General features: G+C 41.6%; 1 protein-coding gene and 1 long non-coding RNA gene across 2 annotated transcripts in view; one reads left to right on the forward strand and one right to left on the reverse strand.

The window, feature by feature from the left end:
- The window catches only part of LOC309526090, a 399,393-nt gene that overhangs the window by 39,931 nt on the left and 333,042 nt on the right, over positions 1 to 26,420 (reverse strand). The window lies entirely within an intron of this gene.
- The window catches only part of IARS1 (isoleucyl-tRNA synthetase 1), an 84,808-nt gene that overhangs the window by 22,218 nt on the left and 36,170 nt on the right, over positions 1 to 26,420 (forward strand). The window contains exons 9-19 of the mRNA XM_082212013.1: positions 3,516 to 3,603; positions 5,197 to 5,257; positions 6,616 to 6,711; positions 8,492 to 8,614; positions 9,584 to 9,675; positions 12,616 to 12,714; positions 18,544 to 18,670; positions 20,465 to 20,538; positions 21,604 to 21,798; positions 24,491 to 24,577; positions 25,005 to 25,088. Of these exons, the coding sequence (XP_082068139.1) occupies positions 3,516 to 3,603; positions 5,197 to 5,257; positions 6,616 to 6,711; positions 8,492 to 8,614; positions 9,584 to 9,675; positions 12,616 to 12,714; positions 18,544 to 18,670; positions 20,465 to 20,538; positions 21,604 to 21,798; positions 24,491 to 24,577; positions 25,005 to 25,088 (1,126 nt within the window). The remainder of the gene's footprint in view (positions 1 to 3,515; positions 3,604 to 5,196; positions 5,258 to 6,615; positions 6,712 to 8,491; positions 8,615 to 9,583; positions 9,676 to 12,615; positions 12,715 to 18,543; positions 18,671 to 20,464; positions 20,539 to 21,603; positions 21,799 to 24,490; positions 24,578 to 25,004; positions 25,089 to 26,420) is intronic.

Consider the following 26,420-nt stretch of genomic DNA (forward strand, 5'->3'; position numbering starts at 1 on the left):
TACATAAACCAGCCTTGTAAATAAGCCCATAAAAGTTGCTAGTGTACATATTTTCAGGAGGACCTAAGAGTGCCACCCTCCTACAGCAGACAACTGTATTTCTATACTGGGTGTAGAGGAGGGGTTTTTACTCCTCTTGACAGCCTGCTTGGTTTCTCTGCTGCACACAGAGAAGGGATGGAACACTGCTGTGGTCTTCTGCCAGCCTGCTCCTTGCCTGCCTGCAATCCCTTGTTGCTCTAGTTACCAGGTGAATGCTGAAATACAAGGCTGATACAAATCTATATACAGTGGTGCCTCGCAAGATGAAATTAATTCGTTCCGCAAGTTTTGTCGTCTTGCGAGTTTTTCGTCTTGCAAAGCACAGTTTCCCATAGGAATGCATTGAAAATCAATCAATGCGTTCCTAAGGAGACCGTCGGGGACAGAGGGGAAGCGCCGCGCGCCTTCTCCTCTGTCCCCGGACCTGTTTTAAAGCAAGGGGCAGCGGGGAGAAGATTGCTTCTCCCCGTTGCCTCCCCCGCAATCTCCGGGGACAGAGGGGAAGGCGCGCCTTCCCCTCTGTCCCCTCTTTTGAAGCAAGAGGCGAAGGGGAGAAGATCGCTTCTCCCCGTTGCTGCCACTTGGTTCAAAAGGGGTCCGGGGAGAGAGGGGCAGGCCCGCGCGCCTTCCCCTCTGTCCCCTCTTTTGAAGCAAGGGGCGGAGGGGAGAAGATCGCTTCTCCCCGTTGCTGCCCCTTGCTTCAAAAGGGGTCCGGGGAGAAAGGGGAAGACGCGCGTGCTTTCCCCTCTGTCCCCTCTTTTGAAGCAAGGGCCGAAGGGGAGAAGATCGCTTCTCCCCGTTGCTGCCCCTTGGTTCAAAAGGGGTCCGGGGAGAGAGGGGCAGGCCCGCGCGCCTTCCCCTCTGTCCCCTCTTTTGAAGCAAGGGGCGAAGGGGAGAAGATCGCTTCTCCCCGTTGCTGCCCCTTGCTTCAAAAGGGGTCCGGGGAGAAAGGGGAAGACGCGCGTGCTTTCCCCTCTGTCCCCTCTTTTGAAGCAAGGGCCGAAGGGGAGAAGATCGCTTCTCCCCGTTGCTGCCCCTTGGTTCAAAAGGGGTCCGGGGAGAGAGGGGCAGGCCCGCGCGCCTTCCCCTCTGTCCCCTCTTTTGAAGCAAGGGGCGAAGGGGAGAAGATCGCTTCTCCCCGTTGCTGCCCCTTGCTTCAAAAGGGGTCCGGGGAGAAAGGGGAAGACGCGCGTGCTTTCCTCTCTGTCCCCTCTTTTGAAGCAAGGGGCGGAGGGGAGAAGATCGCTTCTCCCCGTTGCTGCCCCTTGCTTCAAAAGGGGTCCGGGGAGAAAGGGGAAGACGCGCGTGCTTTCCCCTCTGTCCCCTCTTTTGAAGCAAGGGGCGGAGGGGAGAAGATCGCTTCTCCCCGTTGCTGCCCCTTGCTTCAAAAGGGGTCCGGGGAGAAAGGGGAAGACGCGCATGCTTTCCCCTCTGTCCCCTCTTTTGAAGCAAGGGGCGGAGGGGAGAAGATCGCTCCTCCGCGTTGCCGCCCCTTGCTTCAAAAGATGTCCGGGGACAGCGGGGAAGATGCCAGCATTTTTAAAAACCTCGGGACAGCGGGGGACTTCTCTGCTGTCCGGGGCGATTTTAAAATGCTGGCGGGCGGCAGCGCTGCCGCCCGCCAGCATTTTAAAATCGCCCCAGACAGCGGAGAAGTCCTCCGCTGTCCCGGGGTTTTAAAAAAACCTCTCCGCCCCCCCAGGCTTCGGAGCAGCCTTCCAAAGCCTGGCGGCGGGAGGAGGTCTCTCCCCCCCCGCCAGGCTTCGGAGGAGGTCCGAGGACAGTGGGGAAGACGTGCTGCGCTTCCCAGCTGTCCCGGAGATTTCCCTATGGGCTTTCATCTTGCGAAGGAAGTCCATAGGGAAATTCGTTTTGCGAAGCGTCTCCAAAACGGAAAACCCTTTCGTCTAGCGGGTTTTCCGTCTTGCGAGGCGTTCGTCTTGCGGGGCACCACTGTAACAAATTGTAAGATAGCAGTTGAAGGCATATTTTTTTCCAACTACGTAAGGTCGTTAGAACCTTCCACCTAATTTTTTAACATTAAAATAATTTTAATTTTATTATTGCACGTGTCTCACCTGTCCTTCATGGAGCTAAGGCAATCATGGTTCTTCAACATTTTATCTTTGCAAGAGCTGCACAAGGAAGGTTTGGTTGACAGTTTGGAATAGCTAAATCCTCAACTTCAGTTTGTAAATCAACAAGAATTATGTAAACATATTCATATTTTTGCAACAATTAATACTTGTATTCAGAGAAAAAAGGTTGCCTCTTATAAATCTGTATTTTGCCTTCCACACAATTCCCAGTTGTTTCAGGATATCTTTCTTGGGCACTCATAGCCAAAGTGTCCATCATGAAAAGTGCTTGGTAGCTTTTCTTCTTTCCAATCCAAAGGTCATTTATACCCTTAATGACATGAACTTCTTTGTCCAAAGAAATATAACCTCCTCGGTGCCCTAACTGTAATATTTATGCATATTTCTGCTTTGCAACACAGCATGCATCCTGTCTTGGGGGAACCAGTAATAGAAGTGTGTCATAGAGAGATCTGGGGAGGAATTCTGTCCCTTCAACCTTTTCCCAGAATCTCTGGGTCTTGCTGTTGCCCAAGCATCAGAATCTGAGAAATATATTCAGTTCTTATTAGTTTGCTGTATGTTGCTTTCTGGAAGCAGAATTCCCATCCTCACAATTTAACCTTTTTAGATTTTGGAAACTGAATATGGCCTTTGTATCCACAGAGCATTTTCATTCTGGAAAAGCTTGCTCCTCTTATTAATCTTGTATTGTGAAAGTAGGCAATGCTTGCTGTCTATGAGGCAATGGATACAGAGGACACTGCAAGACCAACAATCAGCTTGGGTTGTTGTCATGTTCAAAACTTTAGGCATTCTCTTCACATCAGAGTTTGGTGGCAGAGCTGGAGCATTGAGAGAAGCTTGGGGCAAGAACAGTGGGGCTTCAGGCAGATCAGAACTCAGTTTGGTTTGAAGGGAAGGGTCACGCCTCATTGGCATGTGCTGTGCCGACAATTGTGCTTTAATACTTCCAATCATTTGTCTCATTTAAATAATTGAAAACCTCTTTGAGAGAGCTGTGCTGTTGCGCTATAAAAACTGACTGACCAGCTTGCCTAACTGAAGGTTCTGCTTTTGAAGGAACCACCAAGAAATGGACCCTGGGTAGGGAGAGCTGGACTGCTGGTTTCAGATTCTAGCTTCCTTAACCATGGTTTTGGTGTGATGTCTGTGCTGAGTCTGAAAGTACAGATTTGGATTTTGGAAGTGATTTTTTAAAGAAGTGTGTAATAGCCCATGTCTTTATTTGGTCTTGGGCCCTGTAATAATAGTGTAAGAGGTATTTTAATTAGCAGAAATGAGCCTGGCATTTTCATACTTAGGCTGTTTTTCATAATTCTTTCTGTAAGATTTCAGCAATTGAATATTAACATCCGTGGATTTCCTCCCCAGATAAGAATACAGGGAAGATTTTCATTTTGATGGAAGCTCGACTGGCATCACTGTACAAATCTGAAAGTGAATATGCAATACTTGACAGGCAAGTAGATAAATTAGTATATACATTCTAAATTCCACATTCTATAAATAATTGCCTTGCAAGGTAAGAGAATAGAAGAATTGTTGTTTTTTCTTAGTCTGATGCCATAATATATGAAATTGCTTGTATGTATGGCAGTCTCTCAAAAGATCTGGTATCTGCCACTGAAGATTGCATTGGATTTGAAGTAAGCGGTGACTTTATTTTTCTGCAGCTTTTTATCGATAATGTTAGAGTGTGAACTTGGTTTTGAAAAGTAGGGTTCTCCAAGTCTCAATCTGACTCAGACAATAGCATTCTGGATCTCCTTTATGGTCTTATTGGCATAATTGTTTTAAAATCAATACTTTTAAAGTGCCATCCACAAAACCATTGAAGTCACTGGCAAAGCTCCCGTTTGTTTTAAAGAACCAGGATTGCACAATTTTGTGTCTGCCCCAGTTCTGTTAAGGCCATTGAATATAAAAAAACCACACATCAAATGACCAAAGATGATAGAATTTTGTTAAGAATTGCAACTGTCACAAACTCTGAAGAATACTTTCCTAAGAGTGTTTTCTTGTCATTCACGGCCTTTCCTGCTGCAATTTTCTCAAGCATCTACAAAGCGAAGCTGATTTCATTTTCCAGATATAAGAAAAAAGTCTTAACTGAAATAAATAGAACAGCAGAGATTTATCACAGAATTATAGAGTTCAAAGGGATCCCGAGGGTCATCTAGTCCAACCCCCTTCCAGCCAGTTTATAGGAGGTTGAGGAATGCTTTGCTGGAATGTAAACCACCACCACACACATAAAACTATGTAGATTTGCAGCTTCCAGTTAGTCCATGAAAGCTTATACCATAATAAATTGGTTGGTCGTTAAGGTACCACAAAACTTAGTTGTATTTGCTGCAACACAGACACGTGGCTGTCCCTCTTTAAAAAAGTGTAGGTGGGCCAAGTATTCCTATTCATCCGGTCCATTGGCTGAAGAGGCTTAGCTTCCAGTGCCTTGCTGCTGATGGAGAAAGGTTTATCTAGCAGGGTGGGCACTTCACTGTGGAGGCCCCTGTGGAAAACGCAGTAGGCTTAGCACTTCTGCCAGTAGAGTTCCTGTGAGCAGTAGCCCTGAAATAGGGCATTTGAGATGAAGGTAGGACAGAGAGGATTGGATCCAAGGGCCATTCATTATTTGAGGAGGCCTGTGAAGTGGGCCCTCAGTTCTCACCAGCACAGAGCAGTTCCCAGCCACTGAAACCAATTGGGGGGGGGGATTTTGAAGAAAAGATGTAACACAGCCTCCTGCTGTGTTGCCACAAACTAGTAGGACTTAGGAAGTGGTAGTAGATCTGCCACTTTGCACCCTCTAGGCCTCCTGGGCTTGCTCAGTTAGTGTCTTTCTTGGAGTTCCAAGAAGTTTTTATATCATTGTAACTTGCTGATGGAGATTCTGTTGCTTGTTGTCTTGATATTTATGCAGTACTTCCATGCAGTTATATTTTAATGTCTTGTTTTATTATGTTGCATATGGCTCCTATAGCAGAAAAGCTGTTTATAAATATTGTACATAAACAAAACTTCTTAAATTTTTGGGGGAAATGTGTTTCAGGTTTCCTGGTGTTACCCTTAAAGGGAAGAAATATAAACCTCTTTTCAAGTATTTTATCAAGGTGAGCAGTATGTGTCTTTATTATTATTATAATACTTATTTATCTCCTACCTTTTTCCTGGGACTCAAGGGAGCTTACACGAATTAAAGGAACACAGATAAAATAAAGAAAATAAAGAAACATAAAATATAATCGTTAAAAAGTAATTAAATTCTAATAAATTTAAAACAATATAAAAACAAATCCTTTCAGATTTGATGTTTTAACGCCATAATTTTCTCAAATGGTGTTAGCATTGTTCAGGATTATAAAAAGTAATGGAAAAATCAACCCTTTTGATCCATGAAGGATCAATTTATGCAGATGCGTTTGGGGAGGGAATGTGGGATCTTATGACCCAGTCTTTTAATTAATGAGACTCAAATTTACTGTGTTTTGCAATAGAACAGTGTTGTACTGGGAGTATCAGTCTTTGCCCAGGGCTTCCCCTGATGGGACTCATTAGTTGAATCCCATCCAAATTGGCTTCATTAAGATACGAAGGTTGTAATCCTATACACATTTGCTTGGGAGTAAGTTCCATTCAACTCTGCATAATTTACTTTTGAGTAGATATGTATAGGCTTGCAGTGTAAAATAAATTTAGGGTAGCTTTATGTGCTTTGCTTCCCTTTGTGGAACAATAGAGGGCTGCGTCCAGCTAATAATTGGAGCAGATCCGTTGAAATCTGTGAACAGTGACTAACTTAAGTTCATTGATTTCAGTGGAACTACTCAGTTTAGAACAATCCATAGTGCACCGTGACCTTCGTCTTGACAGCTTTAGAACCTTTTTAATCATCCTGAGTCCTTACCGCATCTTCTCATGAATATTCCCAAGCCTTGTTTGAGATGAAGGATCAGGGAAATTGTGGGTGTATCATATGCAGATGTATGGATGCCACCTTTGCATGTCGGTTCTGTGTGCTCTGTCATGTGTGCATGCAAAGACCCACATTCCACCCTGATTAGAAAGTGGCTATTTTTGATCTGAATTGTCCCTCAGTTCTGGAGGGTGTCTCATAGATATCTAATAGAATAATATCTAATGGAAGGTACCCTGAGGATCATCTAGTCCAAACCCCTGCAATGCAGGGATATGCAGCTGTCCCTTATGGGGATCGAACCTGCAACCTTGGCATTGTCAGCACCACTCTCTAACCAACTGAGCTATCCAGGAAGCTTTTGTTTGGTATTCATACTGCTGATCTCCCTCTATGTCAGTTTATGCAACTCATGTTTGTAGCAGTGGTTTTAATGAACAAATTCATATGTAACCATTACTAGAATGCTTGAACAATGTTTCTGGCTTGTCATATTTTCCATGCCAATGTTTTGTACATTATTTTTTTTAAAAAAAACTATCTCTTTTGTGCTAGTGCAAAGAAAATGGTGCTTTTACTGTAGTGACTGACAACTATGTGAAGGAAGAAGAAGGTACCGGGGTTGTACATCAAGCTCCTTACTTTGGCGCTGTAAGTTTAAAGTCGCTTATGTGCTTTTATGTCAAACATGTTTTGATCTTGCCTTAACTCTTTTAATTGAGAAATTCAGATTCTTTTTTTGATTCAGTAACTTGTCAGGAGCACACTGTATACATATTCTAATGACAACAAGTACATTCGTGTTACCTACCAATTTCTATTTGCTCCTGACACAATATAGAAACAGCATCATAATTTGTATTAGAACTCTTTTGTGGAGTACATCTTTTTTGAAAAGAAGATAGCCTAATAGCAAGCAGGCTATGTGTCCACTACATTTCAAAAATTAACTCTCAAGGGGACTGCTGCCTTAGTTCAGCCATGGTTTGTCTTAGCATATTGTCTGAATTTGGGCTCATTATTTAGCTCTCTCCAAACTTTTATAGCACACACACAGACACACAGCTTACTCGTAGTTACTCCAAACTATGAACTTTGTCCAAGGTTTGTTTTATGGTTTATGGATTGCATTTTGTTTGGGAGAATTAAACCACAAGCCTGGGCTTGGACAGTGTGTTAATCCAAACCATGGCTTAACTCACCACAGCAGCAAAACAAGAACTGGGGCAGAGCGAAGTGGCTGCATGTTCTTCTCTGCAAATCTGGATGGTACTGATTCATAGTTTGACGTAGTGCAATGTGCAAACCATGAGAGAGCATTCTAGAAGCATTAAAAGGGAAAGAGAACATGTAAACCTGAGACTCATTCCATGCTCATTCACAGAATACTGAACCATGGTTTGCTCTCAACAGATGCCAACAAAAAGACACGTGTTGAAGCTCTCTAAACTATTTGAGAACTTGAGATGGTGATATTATTATTATTATTTATTTATTTGCAATTTCTCCCAAGAATGGCAAAATGCTCAGGCAGTTTGATGTGACCATGGGCCCATTGTGTGGGAAGCTGCCTCCTACCAAGTCAAATCATCTAGCTCTGTATTGTTTACACTGCCTTGTAGTGGCTTTCCAGGGTTTCAGATGGGAGTCTTTCTTCCAGGCCTACCTGGAAATGCCTAAGATGGAACCTGGTACAGTCAAACCTCGGTTCCCAAACTGCTCCATTTTGGAATGTTTCTGCCCCCAAATGCCAAAAACCCAGAAGTAAATGCTCCAGTTTTTGAACGTTTTTTGGAAGTCAAATGTTTTTCAGAAGCCGAACATCCGATGCGGCTTCTGTTTGATTGCTGGAAGCTCTTGCAACTAATTGGAAGCCACGCCTTGGTTGTCGAACGTTTCGGAAGCTGAACGGGCTTCCGGAATGGATTAAGTTCGACAACCGAGGTTTGACTGTACTTTCTGTGAACAATCACATTCATCTACAACCCTGCCCTAGTTATCATCACCCCCCCACTCTAAAACATGGGAAATGCAAATTAAGGTGACTAAATCTTGCAAGTCTTGTAAAATCTCTTGATTACTCATTATTTGATTTGCAACTATCCGCATTTGATTGGAAAGTATTTGTCTCCTGAGGTAGTGTGCAGAAATGTGGTGCTTCTTTCTGTGGTGTTTGATCATTTGCACATGTGGGTAACCGGTTGATGCTGCAACCATGAAGTGAAAAACATGCGTGAATGAACTCATCCTCAGTGTGACAAGATACTTTATAACACAAGAAGCAAAGTATTTCCCAGTGTGAAGAAACAACTTAGCAGATTCCTGTTGAAGTTGGGGAATCTAGAAAATCCAGCAAAATTTTGAAATTCAAAATGCTGCCTTAGAAATCAAGACACACATTTGAATATTTAACTTTATTTTTCTCACATAGGATGACTACAGAGTCTGTATGGATTTTAATATCATTCGGAAAGATTCAGTACCAGTTTGTCCTGTTGATGCCTCGGGCTGTTTCACAGCAGAAGTGACAGATTTTGCTGGACAATATGTGAAGGTTGGTTGTGAAGGAAGGAAGCTAGAAAAACTCAGTGTCAAGCAGTATTCATAGACTGAAGAGAAGTGTGTGCTTTGTTTCCTACTGCTGCTTTTTGCCATAAATGTTGTCAGTGGTATTGTTTGTGAAAATGGTGAAAGATCCAGATGAATCATTTCCACTCCAGCGCTTCTTCATTCAGACCTTTGCTCACTTCTGACTAAACAAGCTATAATCAGAAGCCTGGGTCTGTTTTTGGCTTACCACTCATGCTCTGTCAGGAGGAAGAAACAATGAGCCCAGTTTCAAACATCATAGCAAGTCAGTCTCCAGCTTGTTTCCTGGCAGAACAGCAGGAGGGGCAAAGTCAGCACTGTACTAGCTGCTCTTTCACATTAAACCATAGTTTTATCTTTAACTATGGTTTTAAAAAAGGTAAAGGACCCCTGACAGTTAAGTCCAGTCGTGAACGACTCTGGGGTTGCAGCACTCATCTGCTTTACTGGCCAAGGGAGCCGACGTTTGTCCACAGACAGTTTTTCTGGGTCATGTGGCCAGCATGACTAAGCTGCTTCTGACGAACCAGAGCAGCGCATGGAAACGCCGTTTACCTTCCTGCCGAAATGGTACCTATTTATCTACTTGCACTTTGACATGCTTTCAAACTGCTAGGTTGGTAGGAGTAGGGACCGAGCAACGGGAGCTCACCCCGTCGCGGGGATTTGAATTGCCAACCTTCCGATTGGCAAGCCCTAGGCTCACTGGTTTACACCACAGCGCCACACACGTCCTAACTATGGTTTAATATTACATAAAAACCAGCTCAGCATCTGTGCTAAATGCTAGATACATTATTAATCGCATGCTACATCGGAACTGGCTGTTAGCTTGTAACTTCTCTATTTTTTTCTTTCCTGAAGCTACCTCCCATCTGGAGAAATTCTTTGTATGGGTTATCATTATTCTAAAATAATATTTTGCTTTACTCAGGATGCAGATAAGAACATCATCAGATTCCTAAAAGAACAAGGAAGACTGGTCCATACCAGCTCTTATAAGCACAGCTATCCTTTTTGTTGGAGGTACGGAGAAGAATTAACATACTATTTAAATGAAACATTTTGACTGGTAACTTATTTGTAAAAAATATGTCCTGTTTACATTGTCTTTTATTTGCTAGACACTAAGACTAACCTATGCAGTTAAATCAGTTGTATTCAAAGCTCTCTTCGTATCTGTAAGTAGATCTCACCTCTGGCACAGAGTGTGTATAATTTCTCACAACTATCAGTGAAAGATTAACTATATGTCAAATTGGGCAGAGGCCGCTTTTTAGAATGGAAGCTGCTTTTGCCAACTTTCCCCTGAGTCACCCTTGTCCATTGCAGTCTCCCTCTTTTACAGACCAGACGTTTGGTGAGGGTCACTCTCAGTGGGGAGGAGGGAGGCAGGTGTTTCCTTTTCCTCTTGTGCTTTTTTAATTGCACAGTATTGGATACAACCCATAGTGACACCATTTATTCACTAATAACTGCAAAAGGTTCTTGTTTCAGTTGCCTGGCCACAGTTGTTCATGCCCTTATAATCTCGTGGCCGGACCGTCGTAATGTGCTCTGTGTAGGTGCACTCTTGAAGATGGTTCAGAACATGAGTGTTTACAGGGGCAAGGGAGAAACAGTTGCCTCCTCTGAGTGAGCAAAAATCCTGTTTCCTGGCTTTCATTTTTATAAAAAATGTTCTATAACACTTGTAGAACCTGAAATATGGGAAACTAGCTTGCTCCCCTCTTTCAGTATTTTACCTTGTCTCCCGCTCCCCACAAGAAAAAGATTCTGCAAATGCCATGGTTAAGAAACTGCATGCAATGCAAAAGTCAGCTGCAGAAGTTAAATAGTGTGTGTGCCAGATTGTTCTCCCATTGTAGCAATTCTGTGAGAGCTACACTGGCTGCTGTTATAACTGGACTTTCGTTAATATTTCCAGTGTTGGCATAGGTTTCAGAAAAATCAAATTTCTGGCTCAGAGGAATTTAGCAGTGGTGTATAAATATAAGCTGTGTTATATAGTTCAAACCAATTAAATCTCATGTATCAATTTATTTTGCCCTTTGAAATTGCAGAAAGAGTATGAAAATTCTTCCTGTGAAGTTATATATCTTTTAAAGCTAGTTTGAATTTGTATTCAAGTCTAATCTGTCTATATTCTCTAAGACCTTTAAAAAGAAGAATTAATCAATCTTGTTGAATCTCCCTTATCCCCAAAATTCTATAATTGGCTAGGCCTGGGAGCCATTTTTCATAGCAAAAGACTAGCTTTGTGTGTGTGTGCAGTCCTTTAAACTTCTAAACTTTTAGGGAGAGCTGTAGAAAGTGAAATAATTGCCCCAAACTGGTTTGGCATAGTAATATTCTATCAATCACTTTTGCTCAGTTTTAATTCTGTTTTCCACGTGCTGAACTGAACAGAGTGATATTTGTTAATAGCAAAATGTTTTGAGAGATGATGACAGTTGGTACATTGGGATCTGGCCCATATGTAATGCTTGCTTCCTGCAAACTATGGTTTGGATATTAGAAACATGCCTTTGGAATGTATGTGTATGCTCTTCCTTTTCCCTTCCATATCTAGCACACATTTTTCTTTTGTCAGCCCTAGCTGCAGTTTAGTATTTGTTCTACACTGCTAAAAACAAGGCTCTCTCGTAATCAGGCTATGCAATTCTTCATGCCCTGGTTTCAAATCCTGGTTGATATTGAACTCTGCTCAGCATCTGCAGGGAGCCAGTATTATGCCTGTACAAGGCAGGGGATAAATGATGAAACTAAGCTTCTTTACATATATAGCTTTGGTACTTTTGTTCTGTTTAGGATTTCAATATGCTGACAAGAGAGATTGCCAGCCTTCTTGAAAATCATTAGCTTTAGATTACGTAGAATTACATGTTTGGATTGAAAGGAGGCAGATAATATTTTCGCTTTTGTTGTATGGGGTTTCAAAAGCAAGTTGTCTCTTTCTCCTCTTCATTCAGTTTAGTATGCGCTATACATTGAATTTAAATTCTTTCTTGGTATTGAGAAATGCATTTTAGCTTTTCAGCAGCTTATGTCTGGACAGATTAGGAAATAGCCCATGGCATCTTAAAATATTGCAGAGTCTGAATGCAGGCACTGTCCCTGTGTTGTATTTAATATAAGAAGTTAACAGTGAAAACTGAGTTTAGGAACAGGAAGCTGCTTTATACTGGGTCAGAGGATTTATCCATCTAGCCCAGTATTGTTTACAGCAGGCATAGGCAAACTTGGCCCTCCAGATGTTTTGAGACTGCAGTTCCCATCATCCCTGACCACTGGTCCTGTTAGCTAGGGACGATGGGAGTTGTAGTCCCAAAACATCTGGAGGGCCAAGTTTGCCCATGCCTGGTTTACAGGGACTGGCAGCAGCAGGGGTTCAGGCAGGGTTCCTTTCCCAGCCCTCCCTGGAGATGCCAAGGATCCCAAAAGAAAACTAGGGTTCTTTTCCACACAAAGCATGTTCTCTGCCACTGAGCTCTAGCCCTTCTTCTTAAATGTATTATTAAACCTTTTTAATTTTATGTTTGTATGGGGCAAAGGAAACCTTTCAGAAGCTTTAAGGAAGAACCTTGAAAGGAAGATGAATCTATACTTTTGCAAGGTGTCCTCTGCGATTCTCCTTGATGCATGATTCAGTAACTGTATTCTTAAGTTCCTTGCCAGGTGGGTTTTAAATAAAAGACTTCCCACTTCTTATGGACTAAATTGGTATCCTCATGTATTCATGTACTCAGATAGCTTTCCCTTTTCCCTGGGTGATATATTGGAGTTCTATATTAGTTGCCATTTCAGTGAGACTCTGGAGGCAAGGGGCACAGTCATGCTGTGCGTGGAAATCAATGGGAATTTTGCTACTGAATTTTAGAGGGGTGACTTGTGAAGCTGGTGCAACAAGTATTGCAGAATAGCTAAAGAGCGTGCCTAATTTTCTTTTCATATCATTTATTTTAGGTCAGATACTCCTCTAATATACAAAGCTGTGCCAAGCTGGTTTGTCCGTGTGGAGCACATGGTGGAGAAGTTGCTGGAAAATAATGCTCAGTGCTACTGGTAATCTCCTCAGTTACCCTTTTACTTCATAGTTTCATTATTGTCTTGCAGCTATTTCTCCCCCACTTCTATTTTAATAAGGAACTCTGTCGCTGTGTGGCTGACATCCCCTACTCGAATTTAAGCTGGAAAAAGGTTTCTTGAGCTTAAGCCAGGCTGTAAAGAAAGATTGCTGCAGTCGATCCCACTGAATTTTACTAGTTTGTTTTTACCTATGGCTTAAGATGATGTGTGAACTGATCCAGTAGCCAAGTACACTTGGACGGGAAGATTACTTTTAATTTCTCTGAGGACCATACTAGAAACTGCTGTTGCATTGAGTCCATTAGTATTGTTGCATGAAGCTGTTGATGTTCACATAGCTACTATCCATGCACAATTCCTGTATCTTCTCTAACATTTCGTTGTCTGTTTTTTTAATGAGGTGTAGAAGTTTGCCAGTAAAGTCTTGATCTTTTCTGACATTTGCTTTGATTGAACAAGGAGTCTGAATTCCAACTATTGTGTCAGTAGATGGAGATCTCTTGCTCCAAATGCTGCTTCTTTTGATGTCTCTAACCTATCGGCCAAGGGCACGTGTGTGCTGCCAGGTGAACTTGGTCTTTGGTCTTAGTCTTACTGGGCTTCAATTACGAGTCAATCTTTGGCAGCCTTTTTGTGTTGGAATAATCTTTTCCACCTCTTCTACAACTGATGGTGCAATGGAAATAAAGACGTGTACCATTTATCAAGGGTGACAGAAAGTAATGTATACAATTGGGCGTTTTAACAGATAGATATTCTTGCAGTCTACAACTTACATAATGGGGTAAACATCTGAGAGTGTCAGAGCTCTCTTTCCTTAAGATTTGGGAGCCTGATAAATATAGTAGTATTTCAGGGGCAAATTGCTTTTTTGCTGTTATTGTTTCTTGGGGAAAAGCTAAAAGAAAGAGACTAAAAATGTATGTGTTGGTTTCTCTGCAACACTGTTAACATGAATAATTTTTCATAGTCATATTCTTTTCATGGAAGCTAAATTTAAGTAGGGCCTTTATGTAAGTTTCCATAAATGATTCCAGTGTGACTTTCTGGCTTGATGTAGGCAAATGCATGGTTCACATTTTTATAAAGGCTCCATAGCAAGCAAGTGCAATCTTTGGTACTCAGCGCTGAAAGCTGCTAATGACCTTACAGGAAAATAGTTGTAAGCTTGAAGTATTTGTCTTCTATGTTAATTGTTGTCTGCTGCAAGCTTTTACTGTCTTGAAAATATGCACTGAAAATATGCAAATGACAGTGCATTATTCTGCGAAATAAAATTATGTCTCTGTGGAAAAGGTGGCAATTGAGCTTTTAATTAACTGACTTCTAGGGTTTCGTTCTTTCGGGATTGTATTAGGCAATAAACATTTCAACTGCCTTTCCCAAAATGGTGCAGTCCAGATGTTATTGGACTCAAACTCTCCTTAGCAAATGCTCAAGAGTCCAACAACACTGGGGGAGGCTGGTTTATAGTGCACCTTCTTCATTTATTTTTACTGTCATTTGATTTTTGCTTATTCCTTTTAGTACACATTTAAAGTCACATAACAGGTGGTACAGCGCTGATCGTCATACTAGCAATAGATTTGTGAGAAGTGTACAAAGATTTAAGTTGCCTGCAGCTGGGTTTTTCCAAAAGAGCTTAATTAAATCCATACATGTCAGAATGAAAGAGGAACCTTTTCACCAGAAAGTTGTTGATGTTTGTGGGGTTGGACAGAATTTTTAGCTGGGTAGTTCTTTTGTCCTCTTTGAAGGTGTCTTAGATTTTTGTCTGCTAGCCCTCGAGAGAGGAATGTCCAACGTAGGACAGTTTGGAATTTAGCTGTCATTATTAGTATGGTTAACAAACCTTGTCTAATCGTTGGGATATCTTCATTATTCAAGCAGTTTAGTGATGCTAAACTCTCACCTTGATTTTGAATATAATATTTTTTAATATGAGCTCAAATATCTAACAAGAAAGAGCTTGATGCTCAACATTATTCCCCAGCATTCCCTGGCATTGTTTGGACAGTTTTGTTGTTGGTTTATTCCACCTTGCACACAGCATGAACAATGTTTTCTGGAATTGAGAGAGGACTAGATTCTGGTTTGATATTAGGCCTGTTACTTGCTATCAGGTTTTCAAAGCCCGTTTTAGTAGCCTGCTGATCTGCTCTCTTTTGAAGTTGAAGCTATATGATTTGCATGTGTAGGTATCAGAGTACGGCGCCATGTTATATGTAAATACTTTGGTTCAGCATTAGTGCTTACTGAAAGTGTGCAAAAATGTCTGCAGATCTGTCTGATTTAGTGCCATGAAAAGGTCCAGTGATACTCTCTATATTCCCCCAATGGGGTTGTTGAGGGATTTACAGAATTTTTAAACTAGGGATGATAAAAGAGGGGATGCCTTTATAACATCCTTTGGAATTGGTGTGATGCTTGCACTGCCTTTAGAATCCTTGCTGGCTGCTAGGACTAGATTTCTCATAGGAATACTTTCTACTCCTTATAGGCACTGCTTCTGATGAACTAGATTAAATATGGTTTGACTAATTTTATAACCTAATTGAATTTCTAATTTGTTTTTAATGAGAGAACTTAATACTAATGTATTTTGGAACTGGCATATTTTAAGAAGCTAGCAACAGTTTATCTTAATTTTGACAAATGATCCTGCTGTATCTTCCAAGGAACGAATAAACAAAAGGAAGTGGTTGTAACTGATAATAAAACAGCACCGTGGTGCACTGTAAAACCTTTCTGGAGAAACCCAATTTTAAATGTGTCAATTTACTGCCTAAAATCCGGAAGGTTTTGGAAGTGGGAGAAGTGTGGCAAATCAGAATACAGGACCAAAGATATCTTTTGAAATCATTATGCTCACCTCACTTGTTTGTTTGTATCCTGTGAAATGTCTAATACATCTACTGCAGGGATAGGGAACTCCAGATGTTGTTGGGCTATAGCTCCCATCATCGCTGACTGGGAGTGACCGCCGAGACCATATAACACTGGTCTTGAAAGACCTACATTGGCTCCCAGTACGTTTCCGAGCACAATTCAAAGTGCTGGTGTTGACCTTTAAAGCCCTAAACGGCCTCGGTCCAGTATACCTGAAGGAGCGTCTCCACCCCCATCGTTCAGCCCGGACACTGAGATCCAGCGCCGAGGGCCTTCTGGCGGTTCCCTCATTACGAGAAGTGAGGCTACAGGGAACCAGGCAGAGGGCCTTCTTGGTAGTGGCACCCGCCCTGTGGAATGCCCTCCCATCAGATGTCAAGAAAATAAACAACTATCCAACTTTTAGAAGACATCTGAAGGCAGCCCTGTTTAGGGAAGTTTTTAATGTTTGAAGTTTTATTCTGTTTTTAATGTTCTGTTGAAAGCTGCCCAGAGTGACTGGGGAAACCCAGACAGATGGGTGGGGTAGAAATAAATTATTATTATTATTATTATTATTATTATTATTATTATTATTATTATTCACCATGCTGATCGGGGCTTCTGGTAGTTGCAGTCTAACAACATCTGGAGAATTACAGGTTCCCTATCCCAGAGCAAGTGCCACGAGCTCGATTGGTAATTAACTAGAAAATAAATAATAAAAATGGCTGTGTTCAGAAGTGCTCTGATCCTCCCAAACTTGATCGTTGGGAATGAGCAACATGTGTGTGTATTCCCTCCTTCTTCTATATTCCCGGATTAATAGAACACTTTCTGGTTAATTTGGCAAACCCGTTTGGAAACTCATCAAAACTCGTCTTCAAGCTGTATGTTGTGGTAAACCATAACAGCAGGGAGGTGGGAGTGCTTTGGAGCATGGTTGAAAAGTCCCGCTGTGGGGCGTTTTGTAAGTTCAGAAATGTAGAAAATGTAATTTCAGAATTAAAACAGTAACTTTTATTTCATGACTCAAGAAATTGTATGTATGGGATAGAAATGTTTGGGGGAGGAGGCCAGTGACACAGGTTTGCGTTGGGTCTAAAAGACTGTGCTTGCGCCTTGAGCTGTATCCCCTCTCCCCTTGATTTAGAATAAAGCAACTGTTCTGGAAGGCTAGTTAAGTCATGTGTAAGGGTAACTTTGTTTGCTTCATACAGCCAACTAAGTTTTGCATTCATTTTTTAATATAATATTTGTGATGGTTAAATAACAAATGACCTTGTTCAATGTACGCCATTGTGCAAAAGAATAACTTGCTTGAAGAAAACTCCATCATGTCTTATTAAAGTTGAGCGTTTGTAAAAGTGCACACTCAGATTTGAGGCCTAATTTAACTCTGTTACTGTCTTGTCATTTTAATGAGGGACAAAAGGAACCTTTATCATCTCTCTGCTTACCCAAAGGTAGGATTGCTGAACATCAGACACAGTAAATAAGAGCTTCTTTCTGTGCAGCCTTCCTTTGGTGCCTTTGCTGCAGCAGCAAAGGGAGGGGCAGGAAAAGGAAAAGTCTGACTTGTGACTCTTTCTGTAGTAGCAAAGCTGGCAGGCCCACGGCAGGTTGGGATTGCTGTTGATGTAACTGTTACAGCAAGTAAGAGAGACAAATCTAGAGAGTGCAGGGGTCAGCTTACCTCTGTTCTGCCTCACCTCAGCTCTTAGTAATAATGAAAAATGTTCCCAGATGCTCAGTTTTTCAATTAAAGGAAAAAGATATGTGTGTCCATAAGCTACATTGGCTGCATTGTTGCACTTTTGGATCTCTTGTTAGCATCTATTCACAGTTTAAGTAGCTTTTATCTGTTTTAAGCTACAGGTGCCACCTGCCAGCATCTTGTAGTTGAAAGCTATTGTAAAGGTTGCAAAGTTCATTTTCCACATTAGCGAATTGTTCAAATGCTCTTCTTTTATCTTAATTCAGTTTTCCACTTGTGCTTAGACTGGGTCTCTTTAGGTCAGCACAAAGTGTATAACTGTAATAAATTGAGGCTGTAGCACTTTCAAAGGCACTTAGATTCGTTCAAAGCAAGGAAATTCATTCGATTGGAAAGCTAAATTGCTGAGTTCTAAAAAAATTTTCAATAGTTGTGCTGGAAATTTGACTTATACTTCCTGCAACCAGAAAGTAACTTAAAACTTCATAGAAAAGTCACAGAATGAGACCTATTGCCCAAATATTAAGCAGCAAGCACAAAATATACTCGCTTGGGTTTATATACAGTGACAGTCAGCAGAAGTCTTTTATGTATATTTAGGGTGTTCATTTTGGGGGATAACTTAGGGACCAAGTTATTTCCTGGCATCCTATTATTGTGAGATAGCATGCAGGAAATATGACACAAGGATGAAAGAGGTACAAATGCCCAAGGTTGTGGAAGCCTAGGTTGTAGGATGATATAGCAGCAACATGGTGTTAAGAACCTAATCTCATATCTCTTCTGAAAGTGCATTGCAATTTGGTGAACCAAAGGAGGCACATGAAACAATCCTCTCTGAAACACTAGATCAGTATAAACTTGTTTGCATCTAAAATTATTTTGACTGTAGGTAATACCTTGGTTTCACATGTTATAGAAAAGCATGGTTTACTGCTTCATGAGTGAGCCACAGTGACCTTCAGTCTCCTCTTTTCCATACATGAGGGGTGATCCAGAAATGTTTACTATCATAGCAAACCACAAAATTGGAAATTGGAGAAAAGTGTGTTGATTTCTGATCACTTTTGCGACCCTTTATTCATTACTAAATGAACCAGAGAAGTAAATAAAGTAAATGCTATCAAAGTTATAATATTCCAACGTAGGGTGTCTACATATGCATAACAAGTTCTCTTGATTTTGTTTATTGTAAGTGAGATTTTCTTTTTAAAACTTAGGGTTCCTGACTTTGTGAGAGAGAAGCGTTTTGGAAATTGGTTGAGAGAGGCACGTGACTGGGCAATTTCACGAAATCGATACTGGGGGACGCCAATCCCATTGTGGGTCAGTGACGATTTTGAAGAGGTGAGTAAAAATAATTTAAGTCAAGATTGCTACACTTTATTTTATTTACTATGATTGTGCTTAGAGTGCAATTTTAGATCAGATTGACTAGAGAAAAGGTGTGATCCTCAGTGGCTTAAGGTTTCCATTGCCGTTTTGGGCAGATTACTATTTGACTGCTTCATGCTTTGGCTGCTTTCCCCTGCCACTGCTAAAATGGAGGCATTGCTGGATTTTACTACTATTCAGAATGGTGACATGTCTTAATGATGCTCAGTTAGCTAGTCACCACAAAACTTGCAAAAAGTATATTGTGAATGAACACAGTAGGTATAAGGCACTTCTCTGGGGTACATCTGTTTCTGGAATGCATGCGATCCTGCTGTCATGGTAATTCTGGGAGACAGTTTTACTTTCTAGATTGCTGGTGTGTCAAAAGCATTAAATGATTCTTCCATCAATATCTGTAGCTTGTTTTTTAAAAAGCATTTTTCCCATATTTAGAGTTGGCATACTTATTTAAAACTTGCTAGTTAAAACTTTTTCCATCTTTTTCCATTTGCTATTGTCAAAAACAATCAATCTGCTGATGAAATCCAATGGACACCTTTTTAAAAGTTCTAACTAGGGAAGGAAAAGTTTTGTTTGATTTCAAACTGTTATTACTATTTTAATCTGCTGTTTTGGATAACAACAAAAACTATAATTAGGTCTCTTGTTGCATTACTAAAACCTTAAGTAAAATCACAATTTGGTTTGAGGCCTTGCTCAGATGCCTAAGTTGCATTCAACTCCACCTAGTATAAGGAGTTGATTGGGAAAATTAAAATCCAAAAGGTTAAAGGGCTATTTAGTGGAGTCATTGGGGCGGGGGGCAGGGAAAGATAACCGCTTGGTGACAGTGGTGAAGTTAAGGAGAAAGTGTGTTGGTGTGGGTAGTTTGTTTGCCTCCATTTCTTCTTACAGTACATGCCATTGCCTATGCTATCAGAAGGTTAGCACCTGTGATATTTACAAACACGTGGAATATGAAGTGATTCAGCTTTGCTAAAACCAATTTACAAATATTTCAAACAGCTGCTGGGCTTCATAGCAATCAATTAGTATAAGAGGTTTAGAAGTGTAGTATCAACTGACTTTTCCAGTTGCATGCTTCAGCTATGAACTATGTTCATTAACAAATCCTATTTGATATACAGTGGTACCTCTGGTTAAGAACTTAATTCGTTCTCGAGGTCCGTTCTTAACCATTCTTAACGTGAGGTACCACTGGGACGCGGGTGGCGCTGTGGGTAAAGCCTCAGCGCCTAGGACTTGCCAATCGTCAGGTCGGCAGTTTGAATCCCCGCGGCGGGGTGCGCTCCCGTTGTTCGGTCCCAGCGCCTGCCAACCTAGCAGTTCGAAAGCCTGGGTGCAAGTAGATAAATAGGGACCGCTTACTAGCGGGAAGGTAAACGGCGTTCTGTGTGCTGCGCTGGCTCGCCAGATGCAGCTTGTCACGCTGGCCACGTGACCCGGAAGTGTCTGCGGACAGCGCTGGCTCCCGGCCTATAGCGTGAGATGAGCGCACAACCCCAGAGTCTGTCAAGACTGGCCCGTATGGGCAGGGGTACCTTTACCTTTACCTTTACCTTACCACTTTAGCTAATGGGGCCTCCCGCTGCTGCCGCGCCGCCAGTGCATGATTTATGTTCTCATTCTAAGGTAAAGTTCTTAACCCGAGGTACTACTTCCGGTTTAGCGGAGTCTGTAACCCGAAGTGTCTGTTATCTGAGGTGTTTCTAACCCAAGGTACCGCTGTATTGGACTTAACAGGTGGTCTGTATTGGGTCTGTAGCAGAACTGGAAGAGCTGTCAGGAGTGAAAGTGACTGATCTCCACAGAGAAAGGTAAGTGATTGTAACAAAAGCAAGCCAGGGGCTGTTGTAGCTCAGAAATAGCTCTGCTCTCATTTGTGGATGTTGAATCCATTTCAGAAATGCATCCCTGATATTAGAGTCTAAAAACTGGTTGCTTGTCCAAACCAGAAAGGACTATCAGGCAATTCTCTGGAGATAGTCCTGCTGCTGTGCAACACCTTTAAGTTACAGAATATCATTTTTTGATACTTTCTCACCTTCTCAGTTTCCCCTAACTCCTGAATGAGAGCAAATCCAAGAGTTTAATTTTCAACCTGGTGGGGAGACACTACCAACTAGCTTATGTCACTGTTTAGAGCAGGAATGGATAATTTGTGAATCTTTAAGATGTTTATTAATAGCCAGCATACCTAATAGACAAGGATGGTGAGTTACAGTACAACATTATCTGGAGAACCACAGGGTTCCCACCACTGGCTTACTGAGTTCAGCCTGGTTCCCTGTGCGTACCCATACACATAAGTTATGGGGTTTCTCCCAACCCTCTGTAGCTGCAGCTTAAGCAGAGATTGGCACAGGCTGGAGAGGCATCATTTTGGTCATTTATCTGTACAACCCCCACAAAAAACTCCTGTACTGTATAGTAACAGTTTATTAATGGAACACCATAATATGTTGCTTTAGCTGACAGATTTAGACTCTGGACTGAGGTGGATTGTATAAGGTTCTTCTGCAAAAGCATTTCTGACGTGGTTTGAAATGCAGTGTTTTATTGGGAAGCATAGGCTATTTCTAGTGTTAGCTAAAACTATCATTCTTTGGAAACTGACCTGGAGAGATATGTGGGACATTAGGGTAGCTTTCAGCAATTTGTATTCATTAGCAATAATTTAAGTATATTGTATTTGTGCTAAATTAGTGAAACCCTTTTAGTTCTGAATTATTTTGGAAAATCTATGCAAGCAACTTGATTATGTTAGATATAGAAGTTTGGGATTGGCATCTGTTTCTGTAATTGGGTTCCTTAAGACTAATTTCCAACTTGTAGAGTGGAAATTCAGTGTCTAAACTGTTGCTGGATTATTTTCCCTTTAGTGTTGATTATATAACCATCCCCTCGCGCTGTGGCAAAGGTGTATTACATCGTGTTTCAGAAGTGTTTGACTGCTGGTTTGAGAGTGGGAGCATGCCTTATGCCCAAGTCCATTACCCATTTGAGAACAAAAGAGAATTTGAAGATGCGTTTCCTGCTGACTTCATTGCTGAAGGCATTGACCAAACCAGAGGATGGTAATTCTTTGTTATTAGTCTGTTTTACAACTGCAGAGCACTGGGAAATCTGGATAACTTTAAAAGAGTACTTGAAATATAATTTGGCTCATGTTTGTATAGCGAGCACTGAACTAACAAAGTTTCATGGACAGAGATTTTTAAAGGAAGAAAGAAAGTAGTTGTTATTGAATGATTTTAATAACCTGTGAAATGTGTGTTGGGACCCACTAGTGGGTCGCAGCCTGATCCAAGGTGGGTTGCAAACAAGGAGCACTACTGCCATGCAGATATATGGTAAAAGGTTAAGAAAAGGGTCCCTAAATTCATGTTTGGGTTAAAAGTGGTTCCTGGGTCTGAAAGGGTTGAAGATACCTCCACTAGCTGATTGAATAGGTAGGTGGCTACAGAAGACCCATGGCAAAAGGCAGCAATATGGAAATTAAAATTGCTTCACCTTTTACCTAACAAAAAATCCAGAGAGCAAAGAACCTAACTAGCAATACTTGATGAAAGACTTGGCCATAGGAAACCTTGCTACAAAACTTGTGATAAACGAATAACTTTTATGTATCATTTCCTGGCCAAGGCAAGCCTGAAGGTATTCTGTGGGATGCGGGGGCGGCGGCGGGGGGGGGGGATCATCAAATGCTATCTACATAGTACCTTTTTCTTTACAAAATGAGACAAGTTGACCCATTCAGATACAGCCGAAGAGAGAATTGCATGGTGGTCTAACTCACTGTAATTCATGAACACTAGACAGAAAAGCTCAGAGAAATTTGCATTTGATTTTCAGGTAGCCTCAATTATCAAGGCAACTTTCAGGGCCTCATCTGCTTAGTTTCAGCAGTAGAACTGCATTGTATGCTTTCATAACCTTACACCCCCATTTTAGCTGATAAAAACAGTAAGGAAGAGCTGGATTATTTCAGTTGTTGATTTCTCTCACTGAGGGTAAAGAGCTAGGTGTCATTTCTTTTACTTTTGGCTTTCCTTTTTCCAAAGATTGTATTTCGTTAGCTAGTTTGTTCTTAAATGTCTGGATCTGTGCCCCCGGCCCCCAGGACATCCCCGACCATTGCTTGATTACCAGAGTAGTGGAACTCTGGCAGTGGCAGGCATCCCAAAAAGGCACAGAACACAGAAAAATCTTTAGCAGAGATTTACTAAGGCTTACAGCTTACTGTTCATTGCAAGATCACTAGCAAGCTACAACTTGGCTCCTGTTAGAGCAAAAATCCAGTTTCAGCATAAAAAGTACACCACACATATATAAAATGAAAGCAAAGAATAGAAGTCAGTAGAAGAAATGAGAGTGAGAAACTGTACACTGACTAGCAGATATACCCTTCCCAGTGGCCTTGGCACTCAGGTAAGACTCAGCCTGTAAGCATGCAGCTATGCTGTGAGAAGAATGGAAAATTACAGATGCGCTAGAATATTCTAGCATGTTCTGGCTTTTACTGGCAACTTCTGCACACACAAAACTTCACTCCATGATGTGGACTTAACTTTCCAGTGATGTAGATAACTTATTTTCGGAACTATTATACATGGGAAAACAAAATTTAAATTTCTAATGAGCCTTGTAATCCCAGTGCAATTCTGTTCCTTTACTGAGTATTATAATCAAGTCCCAAGTGAAAGATGAAGGTTTGTGTATATATATATATATTTGTGTATATGTACCGTATTTTTCGTCCCATAGGACGCACCTAGTTTTTTGGTGGGGAAATAAAGGAATTCCCCCCCCCTTTACTTCCCCCCCAAAACCAGGTCGGGGAAACCGAACCAGATCGAGGAACAGCGGGATGGCAGCGTTGCGCCTCCCTGCTGTCCCCCGAGCTTGTGGGGCTGGCCGATGTCTGCCCGGCGTGTGGGGCGCTCTGCTTCAGGGTGCTTCTTGCGCATGGCGGCAGGCTGCTACCCGCAGCGTGGGGAGCCCTGCGGGGAACTCCTGCAGGGCTCCCCACGCTGCGGATGTCTGTCCGGCGCGCAGGGCGCTCTGCTTCAGGGCGCCCGTCACACCGGGCGGCAGGCTGCTATCCGCAGCGTGGGGAGCCCTGCGGGAACTCCCGCAGGGCTGCCTAGGCTGCGGATGTCTTCCTGAAGCCTGGAGAGCGAGAGGGGTCGGTGCGCACCGACCCCTCTCGCTCTCCAAGCTTCAGCGAAAGCCTGCATTTGCTCCATAGGACGCACTCAGATTTCCCCCTCATTTTTGGAGGGGGAAAAGTGCATCCTATAGGGCGAAAAATACGGTATTTGTGTGCACTGGCTTACACACCTCTACCCTGAAGTGACTGTAGGACTGTGTTAAGCAACATTTACAAATGTGATGTACACAATGCTTTAGAGTCACATTATGAAAGGAAGCTTCTGCATCATTATGTCACTCAGTTTTCCTGAACGCAGGTATATTCCTTTTGACACTGTAGCTTTGGAAGGAGAACTGTTTTGTGTGATAATGTAGTTTGTTACAAGATTAGAAGCTAGCAATAGGGGGGAAATAATATATGAAGATTTTCCAGAAGATCTGCATAATAAAATGACACTTTTGGATAACTATAACCATGTATTTCTTATTAATATCCCTGGGGTTTGAAATCCGCTAAAAGGAGTCAATTAAAATTTGAAGCCATACAAGGGCTTGAAAGTGTGATATTTTAGCATTAACCTAGAATCAGCTGCTAACTATCAATTTGTTTTTCAGGTTTTACACGTTGCTCGTGTTGTCCACAGCTCTTTTTGGGAAACCCCCTTTCAAGAATGTAATTGTAAATGGCCTAGTTCTTGCCAGGCAAGTAATATTGTTAATATCTTGCTCTTTCCTGAGGTTCTGCTTGAAATGTAGTTCTAAGCTGCAGATATTTCTGTCTAATCCTTCATTGAATAACCAACCTTAGCTGAATGACAATTACTTTACACTGAAGGCCCAATCCCTTCCAAAATGATACAAGTTTATATATCGTCGGGAGTGGGTAGAATAAAGTAAAAATTCTCATTATCACCCAATACATAAATATGGCTAGAAAAAACTATGGTTGTTTCTCCACCTGTTCCATTGTTCTTCACTTTGCAATAAGGCTGTTGTGAAAGTAAACATAATTTGCTCTTGAGGGGACTGCCACTTTCTATCATAAAAATGGTAGAGCATTTGTATTAATTTTGAGAACTTTACCAGCAACGCATCCTTTGTCATAGTTTCCATCTTTAATCTTTTCTAGTGATGGGCAAAAGATGAGCAAAAGGAAGAAGAATTACCCGGATCCAGCAAACATTGTAAATTCTTATGGGGCTGATGCTCTAAGGTAGGATCCTGCTATTGTCCCCCCCCCCCCCCCGTTTCTATTAATGTTTGTGGGTTCTCTGCTTAGGTATAGCCAGTCAAAATTTGGCTTTTGCTCCTTGCTTTGGCTGGTGCAGCTACTGCTGTTCATGCAGTAGCAGTGTGTGTGCGTGCTTCTTCTCAGAACTTTGTACAACTTTTAGAAAGACCAAAGGAAGGTAGATACAACCGCAGAACAACTGTATACATCTTGAACAAAAATACTTTTATAATATGCAAAATGAGGGAGGGAGTGCTGTGAGGCATCTCAATGGAATGGTGAAGTTGTCCAGATTGTAAAAGCTTCCCAAAAGCATTTGGTTCACCACTGGTATAAACAGAGTGCTAGACCGAATGAAGAATAAGGGATTGTCGCATCACTGCCAGCTCCTTTTAATTTCCACATTGAAATATCTGTGTGAATGTGTGGATGCGTGCAAAATCATCTTAAAAATACTGAAAAACATTATAGCAAGGACGATTGGGTTGGTGGTGTGAGACATTAGGCTGGTTCGTATGAGCTTACCAGCATGTTGTGTCTCCGGGGCTCTTGATTATACACGTGTGGGTGTCATCTTGTGCATAGTCATTAAGCCTGGGGATTGTATTGTAAGTGCCAAATTGATTGCACAGCTTAGGTGTCTGTGTGGGGAATTTTCATTCGTAGGCTGTCTATCCCATCTCTAGGCTTTCCAGTTCTACACAGCATTATATGGTTAATTTTTTCCAGACGTTGGTAGGCTCTAAACCAAATATATAGCTGATTGTATTCTGGAAGCCTTGAAGAACTTGAGCACTTTTTGGTGTGTATATGGTTTGAATTATTAGCTGTATTTGTTCACCTTAAAAACTGTCTTTCTAAAATATATTTCTGGCAAGATAAAATATTGTATGTCAGACTTCAGTAAATTTTATTTTCTTTACCTAAATGAAAATCCCCAGCTCTCAAGAGCATTCATTGCTGTCCTCATTTTTCCAGCAAGATAAATCTGTTTTTGCTTGCTGCCTGCCTGATATGTGTACACTAAAGGCTTATTTATACATACTCCCACACACAATGCAAAGTAGTGCTTGCTAGGTTCATTTAAGGAGAGAGCTCCAGTTCAGATGTCTGAACTTATTTGAAGTGCTTGATGTCAAGCACTTGTGTTCTGTTTATAGAGTAAACTACTTCTGACTTTCTCTCGTGGATTTTTTCTTTTTTACTGAGCTAATTTAGCTTCTGTGGAAGGAAGAAGTTTTTCCCTTCCCCCATATGCAAATTTTGATTAAGTACTGCAGAAATATCCTCTGCAGCTTACTGATAAATGTGGTA

Source organism: Podarcis vaucheri, assembly GCF_965113315.1.
Source record: "Podarcis vaucheri genome assembly, chromosome: 2".
Lineage (NCBI taxonomy): Eukaryota > Metazoa > Chordata > Lepidosauria > Squamata > Lacertidae > Podarcis > Podarcis vaucheri.